Below are 10,952 nucleotides of genomic sequence, written 5' to 3'. Positions count from 1 at the left end.
ATGTGTATAAGAGACAGGTAGTAGACAGGGCCAAAGTAGGAAAATCTTGCCATAAAAAAATTGCTGGTTTTTGTGAAATGGACTATATACGCACATATTTTTAAAAGTTCCTAAGAGGGAATAAAAAATATTTAGGAGTACCAGCATTTACCCGAGTGGTATCTTTTGTCTGTTTTCTCTCTAATATATAAATATAAAATATATATTATTTCAATAATAGATCATTAGCAATAGTACAAATCATTAGCAATATTACTATTACAGTATTTTAGAAGTCGGAGTAGCAGTTTCTTTTTATTTTCTCCTCTTTCAATACTATGAACCAGAGCAACAGATTGAAATAACAATTTTTCTACATCAACCTATTTCCCCATTTGTGTTCTGGAACAAAAAGGCAGGTATTTCCTGGTCCACATCTACTGTTATTGGAAATTCTCTCACCATTCATGTATTGTAATGAAAATTGATTGCCTGAAAAGAGCTGACTTTATCTGCTTTATGATTTTCACTGTGCAGACATGGGCGGGTAGCACATAGACTAATTATATATGCCCCCAAAACGTGCCAGGGCAAGGGAAGATAAAGCCTGAACATGATACCTGGAGATATGGAAATATAAAGAATATTAAGAAATGTTTTCATTACTATAACTGTATTGCTTGTACTTTGTTTTACTGTGTTTGTATTACGCCTGTTATGAAGGTCAATCACACAAGCTCTACCGCTCCTAACATTATATTATCACTTCTGCAGAGATATTTCTTCTGTGTAAGACAAAGACACAGATGCTTCCCAGAAGAGTCTAAAATAATTTAAAGCATAGGAAGAAAAAGTGAAAAAAATCCCGTTAATACTTGAAATAACAATTCCAGCAAGAAACCAGCAATATTAATAACTGTAATTAAATTTAATCTTGGAAGCAATCTTATATGGATACTGCTCAAGGATCACTTAACCTTTTTGCTATGTCATCAGCGCAATTCTAATTATAGAGTGTCTGCTTTCAGATTTGCAGATTGCTTATCTTCTCGCAAGCCCAATTTCAAACGTCAAGGTCTTCTTGAGGTCTTTTCAACATTTTTGAGGGCACTTTTCTATTTTTCGATAGAACCACATCTTTTCTTAGTACTGTCTTTTTTCAGTGTGCATGTTTAACTTCAGTATAAATGATGGTATATATAATATTTTATATATTCTATAAATCTATATGCTCACCTCTTTTTCTAAACTTTTTGTTGTATAAAAACTGGCAAGAAGACATATACTACATAGTGAAGTTATACTAAATGAAATTAGAACTCTTCACATGGTATAAAGATATTAGAGAGGAGTCCAAAGCATTGAAAAAAAGCAAACCAAGATGATTAACAAGATGTGTTAACATGTGATTTGTTCCCTAGGTGGACAAAAAGTATTAAAAGTATTCCTCCAAACATAAACCAGAAGGAAGAAAAATTTTAAGTCCAGTGGTGATTAACGCTGTCACAACTATGGTGATGATGTAAAACTTATTCACCAGTCTGTTTAAAAGCCATGAATACAGGAGACAAGCTAAAACTGTATTTCTGTTTAAGCCAATGCCAAAATTTCCACTGATTTGTATGGGACCAGCATTTCATACATGAATACTGACTCTTGTAAGTGGAAAATCAGAAGAAAAATTTGGCCACCCAAAAGTAGGAATTGATGTTATAGGATTTGTTTGACAGCAGTTCTATAAAAGCACATAGCATTTTTTGTTAATACTCAGGGCAATGTCCATCTTTTAAGATCTAGGAGAAAAACAACATTCCAAGTAAATGAAAAGACAAAAGGAGGATTCCACAAAATTAGGTGAAGGTTTCTGTGAGTGGCATGACTAATTGCAGATTTCTCTAGCAACTAGTGAAGAAATGAAGAGATAATTGTAGTAGTCGGTAAAATAACTAGAAATTATTTTCAGCCAAAGCAAAATTAGAAATCATACACATTAATTCTGATGATTTGCTGCAGTAAAAAATAATAAATAGCAATAAAGCCTCAGAAAGAGAAAATACTTGATATTGGTTTCTCAGACTTGCTTTGCTAAAAGCCTATGTCATAGCAATGCATGGAAAAGGGCATAAAATAAAACACTTAGGGATAAATCCTTATTCCATGACAGGAGTTTTCTGCAGAGAAAGGTCCGATGGTTTCTGTGGGGAAATTCTAAAGATTGCACCAATGCAGCAGTGACTCTATTTCCTTTCTGACATGTTCCTGCAGTATCACACCACCTTTAATTTTGACACTGTTTCATTTTATAGTTTTAAAGCCACTTTTGTACATAACTTACCTCTGACGGGAGTTTATATTATACAATTATTTACTTCTTTACTTTCCTAAAATAGAACAGATGATCCTCGACTAGCTGAAGATTTAAGTCTTAATGACTTTTAAAGGAAGAAAAATTTAATCCTTCTGGTTAAAATAAATTGGACGTTGCTTTTTCTCTGCCTTATAGTAACACAGGGAATGTATATTTTAACAAATACAGAAGAATGAATACAAAATATAATACATTGAAGAATGATGGTTGAGAACGTTAAACCAGAGGTTGCATTTGGAAGCAGTGAGAAAAACACTGTGAGTTAAAATCTACAGCAGTAAGTGAGCATAAGCAATTCCAAAGTGATGTAACTCACATCAAAAAGAAAGGAGTGAGGGGACTGATTAGAGAAAGAAATTAAATAGAGGATCTGTGTGGTCTTTCAGAGGAAGACAGAACTAACAAAGCAGGATTTAACAGGCAGCTGTCTGAATCACAACCATGTGGCCTTTAAATGTGCAGAGCAAGCACATATTTGTCCATACAAAGTAAAATTACACTGTAAGGTACACAGGTAGCATATGTCAGCTCTCAAGACTTTTAAATTTTTCTACCTACATAATTTTTGATCATTACTGTCGCATCTGTTCTTAAAAACATTCTTACATAGCTTCTTCTACCAGTTCCTTCCCTTATGATGGGAATGTTTTTCCTAAAACAATGGAAAAGCAGTTAGCCCTCACCCTTTTGCTCTTCAAGAAGCAGAAGTGCCAACACCTTTTCTGATTTGTATTAAGTCATTCATAGCTACCCCAAAGATTATTTTTTATTTCACATTATGAAAAAAAAAAGAAGTTTCTCAGTCCAAACGGGCCCCAGAAGCATTGAAAATGTTTTCACAGCAGAAAACAGAAGGGGAAAGGCAACTGAAGTTAATGGACATTTTTTGTGTCAATGTCACCTCACTTTGAACCATGTGGTCTCTACATTCAAAACTAAAGTTAATGTCAAACTTAAAACAATAAAAATTAGAACTAAATAATGATAATAAAAAAACCAGATCACTGGGACAAATTTAGAAGTGTTCTCTCTTATTTTTTCTTTTCTTACACAGAAAAATTGTCCTTTCTTTGTAACTAAAAAAAAAACCCAACAAAACAAAACAAACCACAGTTTAGGCAAAGTGGTATTTCTTGGCAGAAACAGAACAGTTCCTGTCCATCCACACCACCTGTTTTGCAAACCTAGCTAGTCTATGGTTCTGGCCTCTACTTCTAACACACGAGAAACAGACTGAATTCTGTGCACAGAATATGCTTATAGCACAGAATAGGGTCAAAAGCAGGTGAAATATTGCTTATTTTTCTTTGATGAAGTACCGCTACATTCCAGTGGGACATACTGAGACTGTAAAGTTAGCACAATTTGTCTCACAATCATTAAAACTTCCTCTTTCACATAGAAGATTCTAATTCAGGAAGGTTTTTAAGAACATGTTGATTCATTCTGATCATCTCGGTTACTTAGGCTGATAGAATTTTTTTTCAGGTATAAGCTGTTGATTGTGTCATATAATAAAACTGTCACAGGTGCATACATAGTTTTGTGCTCAGACCTTATAAAAAACATAACACCATACAGGAAAACATAGTAATTACTTACGAATCCACATGATTTTCAAAGGAAAGGAGGATTGGAAAGGGCGATGTCTTAAATGCACATTCAGCAATAGCTTCTATTACTTCCTAAAGAACCAAAATACATACAGTTACAAATTTATGTCTCCAAAGAAACAACATTTTGAAGACAGAAAAGACCCAAGGAAGTCTGAAATCATACCCAAACTGACTGAAATCAGACCTTCCGTTCTACACATCCCAGAAAGCTCTGGATGTGCTTTTGCAGCCACCAAATTTTTCAACCTGATCTGTAATCACATCTCCAAAATGTCTGATGAGCCTCAAGCACTGCATTTCTCAAAAAATTACTTATGTCTGCCTAAATCAATAGTTTAAACGTAACACTTCATCTTTGTGCGGATTTGTTCCATGCCTGAAGCTATGACATTCATGAACTATTTTGCATAATAATAAACATGCTCTGACAATGCATATCTTCTAAGCATCAGCAGCACAAGCATGTATCCATAAAATCCTTAGTTACTCTGACTCACAAGTTTTAGTTCCCTCTTCTTTTGATGAGAGAAATTCCTTTAAGGCAAAAGAATGAAAAAAAGAAAAAATACTACTTTGTTAAAACAGTTGGCTGCGTAGTAATCATCAAACAAGAGGGATCAGAAACTGAATCTTCTGTACAAGTTTCCATTCAGCTCTGATGGAAAATGAGAACTCTAAATCTAGCAGAGGAATCATTTGATAACACTGACTTTAGTGGGGTGCAGAATATAGTAATGCACTCACTGTTACAAATTATTCAATGTTTCTCTATTGGAACACAAATCTTTTTTCAAAAGAACTTATAAAATTTTCCAAAAGAACTCATAAAACACTGAAGACTTTCCATATGCATTGCTGTCAAACTCTGGAGTTTATAAGAACCTCAAACTCTGGGGTTTATAAGAAACCATAAGCATGTTCTCTCCCAAATCATAAGAATGACTAAAACCTGAAAGATTTATTTATTTTGAACAAGCCTCCTCTGGGGTTTCCTTTTGTTCATTTTCTATACTTTTAAAGGCTCAGTTGAGAAGCATCACAGTAAGAAATCCACTTCCTAAAATGACAGCTGAGCTTCTGGTATATTCTTCTTATGTTGGTTTGCAGAATCCAGGGCTGGAAGGAAAGCACAAGCCTGCTCAAGATTTGCTGATATGAGCTAGGATACAAATAAAATTTACCATCTTCATGTAAGTAGAAAACTACACAGCTCATGCACAAAGTGTTGTAGCGTCTCTTACAAGATGAGAAACTAGCTCTCTCAGCACACACAGGTGGTGAATGATTATATTTAATAATCTGCAATCACCAAATATTTAAATGCTAAATGCTTCACTGACCATTCATGTGCTTCTAAACTAAAACCACTTTAGTCTTCAGAGAAAGCAGAAAAGCAAAGTGTTTATGGGAAGAATATGAAATAGTGCAGAAGGCTGGGGTGAGGGCAGGTAGGAAGCTGCAGTTTCATAGTAGTGGGTCTCCCATGGGGGAACCTATGGTCGAGTGATTCCTGCTGCATGCTTTCTTTCCAGCTCCAGTCAGTCACTAAGTGCTGGTACTACCCTAACGCTGTTCAGAACTGCTGGGATTCTCAAAACTATCTAAAACAATTTTGCCGTTACAAGAGAATAGCAGTGCTGAGAACCAGGTTACAAATATTGAGTCCTCCCATCTTGATGTTTTCCACCCAGATCACTAGCACTGGCTTGGTCACCACCCACCTGCACCCTCCCTTTGGCTATGGAGCATCATTCAGGGCTTAAGAACACCTGAGGCTGGATTAAAGAGGTACTGCTGAAAGCAGTCCTGAGGCCCTTCATACTCCTACACACTGCTCAAGCTGTGGAGTAAATCTGTAAATTTATTTTCAACAGCCTTCTGAACTGTAAAAAGGGACTAAATCCAGCATGCATCGGGAAAATAACTTTAAAGAGTAAAATCATGATTACACAGATGAAATCTGAGGATGAGAAGCTCAGATGTTGGTTCAGTGCAGAGACAGGTATGCTGGTGATTCAGTCTTGCACTGCATTCAAATGTAAATGCAAATTCTCCGTGGTCAGAGATGAACACTATGATAAATTCCATACTTTACTCCAGCTGCAGAATGACTCACCTGAAACAGGTCTCCAAGGTATATATAAAGTACACATGCTTGGTTATGGCATGAAAACTACTGTTGGTTCCCTATAACATCTCACCCTGGCAGCAGCTCACAATCTGCAGCTGAGAAAAACCTTACTGATTTCTGTATGTTATGAAGCAAGGTAAAAACCAAGCAAACACAAAAACCCCCAAACGCCCAGCAACATAAGGATGGGAAGTATATATTGTTTCTGCCTCCGCACTTCAGGAAGCCTATCTGAGGCAGTGAAAACTGACAGACTGAACAGAAGCATTGTGTGCTGTGGTCACGCCAAAAGCGTGAGATGATAAATGATTCAGCATTCAAGACCCAGTGATCACTCTGAATTGATTCACACACTTCTGGCATTATTTCACTATCATTTTGCTCCTCCTCAGACAAGCAGCACACTTTGAGTGTTGAAAAGAAACCAGCAGTTGATAAAATTTTTACATTTTTGTGTGTGGAGAAAAAATACTTGCCCTGAAGTGACAGATGAAATATTCCTGAGTAGGTTTAAGATACTTTCCAATATCTCTCCTGCAAACACAATGCCTAGGGCCTAAATAACCAGGGATAATCCTCATTCCTACTAATGATCTTTTTAAGAATCAGATTAACTTTGTTTTAAATTCCAGCTCATGACCAAAGGAGTCGAGAGCTATCTTCCTTAATTAAAGAACTTCCAGCAATCAAACTCTATGCCTATAAACATAATTGGCTTCATATAACCAGAAAGTTAATAACAAAACACGCAAGAAGGTGGTTTTAAGTTTCCCTGTGATTAACTCAATCAATGAAGAGTTAGAGAAAACAAATTGAAAAAAAGGAAGGAGTGTTCTGGTGCAAGTGAAGTTTGGTGTTTTTTCTGAGTGGCAGTATTGTTTGCTTTTTATCCCAAAGGCAGTAGAAAACAAAAAAACCCCACAACTCATGCTTCAACAGTGAGACACAGGTTTCAAAGCTGTAGCTAGCAGGGAAGCCATACGTAACATCTGTAACATAACCAAATTCAGTAATGAACATTTTTACACATCTTCTTGCACACAACTTAAATCTAGAAATGTATTTCCTTGGTGAGTTAGTGTCTCAGACGAACAGGAATTATTTCTTCGCACTTCAAAAATGATATCATGATGTACCATTATAAGCTGTGCTACCATCAATCTTAATACTATAGGAAAACACCTCCATCGTGCTCCTCTAACATCTTGGATCAAAAACGTTTTTAAGAATAACAAGAAGATAACAATTTAGGGTTATTGCTAAGGGTATAGTATCTACCTTTTATTACAGAAAAAGTAAATGGAAGATGAAATTCAGTAACACAAATGGTATGTTTAGACTTTGAATGGCAGAAATATCCCCTCACATTCTCCAAAGATACTAATTTTTCTTTTTCATCCTCCAGTGCTTTAGATCTGATCCCAAGTTATCAGGCATAAGGGTAACATTGCTCACACCATTATTCAGTTTTAAAATGTGGATATAATGTCGAGTATCAGGACCCTATGGGCATGGGTAGCCTGTTCTCTGCTCATAGGAATTTAAAGGCTTGCAAATTGTTGAGATTTTCACAATAGCTGCTGTTTCCTGCCTCAGTTTAGCACTTTTGTCTCCCACTCCCACCTACCAGGCAGAGAAGAGGATTATACTGACACATTGTTTACTGCTGTTCAAATTCTTGAGGCCTTCATCTCAGCTCTCCTCCCTGCCACATGCTATGGAGCTGTAATGCAAACCAGTTCTTCCTCTTCATCCTCCTGGCTCCAGACACATCAGCAGGTCCGTTTTACACTTTGTAAAACCAGTTGTGGTGGCAATACCTGTTCTTTCAGCCCTGGCTGTGGTCTATCCTACTTCTCTTCCTGTGAGATTTGCTGGAGGACATGCACAGGAGCATGGACCCGGGCACTGAGCTCAGCCCCAAGATGCCCCAGACTATCCCACCATATAATCCCTTTTCTTCCAATTGCCATGATGACCAAGAATCTCTTCTTGTGCAAAGTACAAATGCAGCAACTCTTCCCTTCCAATGATCCTGCACATGCTCTGAAGCCACTCCTTAAAACACCTTTTTGCCCTCACTCCCTCACTTCCCTTCCACCCTACGCAGCAATGTTCTAGCAATGCATTTGTGATGCATATTACATGAAAGAAACCACCCCAGCTAAAGCCAACGTCACCAGTGTGCTGTACCTTGAAGGATATTTCAGTTGTCATAGTGAATCCGTGTGTAATGACCGGCTCTTCTTCAGCTGTTCGTCCTTTCCAGCAGTCCAGCTCCACACAGCGGCAGCCTGACAAAAGCACTTGCCGATACATCTCCACCGATGAGTTACCGGCCAGCTGTCCAGCTGCAAGAGCATGGGAACATGACAAAAGGGAAGTTATTTCAGCCCTTGGGAATAAATACAAATAAGCTAATCATAATTAAGAGTTAACAGCATCTTTTATCCTTGGCTGAGAGGACTAACACTCAAGGGCATATAAGAAGTGTAAGAACATGATAGAAGTAACTTAGGCAGAGTTAATGGCCTGGTTTGGATTCTGCTCTCAGTTAAACTGTTGTGAGTGAGGAGAAATAACTAAAATGAAGCCATTTCAAATCTTCCGATAGACAGCATCAAATCAAACAAAACAAACCAAAATAAAACAAACCAAAATAAAATAAAATAAAATAAAGTAAAATAAATAAAATAAAATAAAATAAAATAAAATAAAATAAAATAAAATAAAATAAAATAAAATAAAATAAAATAAAATAAAATGGCTTAGTTTTAAAAGATTTTGCTATCCTTTGACAAGCAATGAAAAATTCAGAGGCAATTCAGGATAGCAAGATCCCATTTTCTCATAATATGCAATGCAGTTTAATACTTGATATAACAAACCTCCCGCACAGTCACTAATGGTACCATTACTAGGTCTCAGATCAATATTTAATAAACTAATCATCACACTGAGTTGGTCAGTTAAATTTCCTGATGTGATACTGCATTATGCAGAGAGAAATTTAATTAAACTACCAGTTTCCAACAATGACATAAATCTAAAAATAGACAAGGAAAACCCAGCCTTTCACAAACTCAGGAAGTATTTAAAAAAACCCAAAACCCGAAACATACCAAGAACCAAACCCCAAAAACCCCAACAAAGAAATCCAGTTATAATCAGGGAATGATATCCAACCAGGGTGTCTTCATCTGCTGAGACAGGTTTTACTCCAGTCATATGGATACAAATTTCTTGGAGCACAGAGGTAAAGATAATGGAAGAATGGCTTAGTGCTTATTTTAGCTGTGAAGAAAATGGATGCAGTTTCCTGCTTTCTAGCAGACTTCCTGAGAAGACTTTCCTGGATTTCTTGAAGGGAAGTCACTTGCTTCTTAAGGAGGCAGTGAGTTCTTTATGTTAAAGATTTTTCACTGATGGGGGGCATATAAATACTTAATTGATACAGACATATAATACAATGCAGATTACTCCAATTCTCATTTTATTGTCTATGTGGTTCTGTGTTTAGGTTTTACACTGGGAACTACACATCGCGGTTTGCTTCACTAAATAGCATTGTCTGCCTTCTCTGTTTTTTTTTACCTTCCACTAAAAACTGAAACAGAAAACCCCTTCTATTTGGAAAATTTCTGTTTACCATTTGCATCTGATACATGAACTGGAGCAATCATAAATACTCCACAAGGTGTTAGCATTACTCCTACTGAAATCTGTAAGACTTCTCGGCTCCTGCTGGAACCAATGGGAAATATATGTTAATAACAGAAGAATGTGGCCAGTGCTGGAAGGGTCTGAAAATCCAGTCAGCAAAGTGACAGTGTGTCTCTTTTTTGTTTGTTTGGGCATTTTTTCTTTGTTTGTTTTGTTTTACTTAACTTTTTCCTGTGTTTCCCCTGTGATTATGGCAGGTTATCTTTACTCACGCAAGAGCCTTTCTGGTGCAGTTCCAATGTCTGGGGTAAGCAGTGGCTCTTTTTTTTTTTCCAGGATGCAAACAAGCATAAGCGTGGGTCAGTGTATAACAGTACACATTTCTGTGTACTCATCCCTAAGCATCTGCTTATGAAAATCTGGCTGTCATTATATGGATCCATTGAACTCTGCTGCCTAAAAAACTACATTCACTTAGAAAACTGTTTTCATGTTGTCTTTCTTTTCCCTCAAAACATATTGAATTTGGATTAACAAACTCTTTTATGATTAAAAAACCTGTACTGTACTTCCTGAGAGACTACTGGCCATTAGTCTTGCTAAGTGTTTTGGACTACAAGATCCTTAACCTTTAAAAGTGCTTAAGTAAATCATGACATGCATCGCTTGCTGTATGACACTTCTCCATGCTACCGTACTAATAAGGCTTAGACATTTGGAAGGATTCCTGCTAAGGATAAGAGGATAGTCAACCTCCAAAACATTCAATCTGCAGAAAGACTGCTGGTCAGAGTGCAAAATGCTAGCAAGTGTTTTAATAGTGTTGATAGATTATTTTTCTGAAAACAGAATATTAGGAATGTTCCCTCAAATGTTTTTTGCATCTATTATTTATAAATTTCTGTTGTGTGAGTCTGTATTTGCATCCATTTCAAACGATACCTTTAATAGATGCATTCTAAAATGTGCTAACACAGACACTAAAGGGAATACTTCCAGTATGTTATTTTTAATATCCTGAGTACAGATCAATTTTTTTAATACTGGAAATTGAAAGCATTATGTATTCCCTTCTATAACGCATACAGCATCTACAGTAATACCGTAATATTTTCAATCCCATATTGTATAAGGAGAAACAGAAACAAAACCAAAAACCAAAAACTTGCTTTCTAAAAAATATAATCAGCCAAAT

At 36.4% G+C, this 10,952-nt stretch overlaps 1 protein-coding gene across 1 annotated transcript in view; it reads right to left on the bottom strand.

The window, feature by feature from the left end:
- PLCB1 (phospholipase C beta 1) overlaps positions 1-10,952 on the bottom strand; it is a 397,493-nt gene that overhangs the window by 104,652 nt on the left and 281,889 nt on the right. Inside the window, exons 11-12 of the mRNA XM_026844689.1 lie at positions 8,288-8,445; positions 3,950-4,032 (exon numbers count right to left, since the gene is read on the bottom strand). Of these exons, the coding sequence (XP_026700490.1) occupies positions 3,950-4,032; positions 8,288-8,445 (241 nt within the window). The remainder of the gene's footprint in view (positions 1-3,949; positions 4,033-8,287; positions 8,446-10,952) is intronic.

Source organism: Athene cunicularia (genome assembly GCF_003259725.1).
Source record: "Athene cunicularia isolate RWA chromosome 3 unlocalized genomic scaffold, athCun1 chr3_part1, whole genome shotgun sequence".
In the NCBI taxonomy this organism is placed as follows: domain Eukaryota; kingdom Metazoa; phylum Chordata; class Aves; order Strigiformes; family Strigidae; genus Athene; species Athene cunicularia.
The sequence above is the reverse complement of the archived record's forward strand: the minus strand, read 5'-3'. Positions and strand labels throughout refer to the sequence as shown.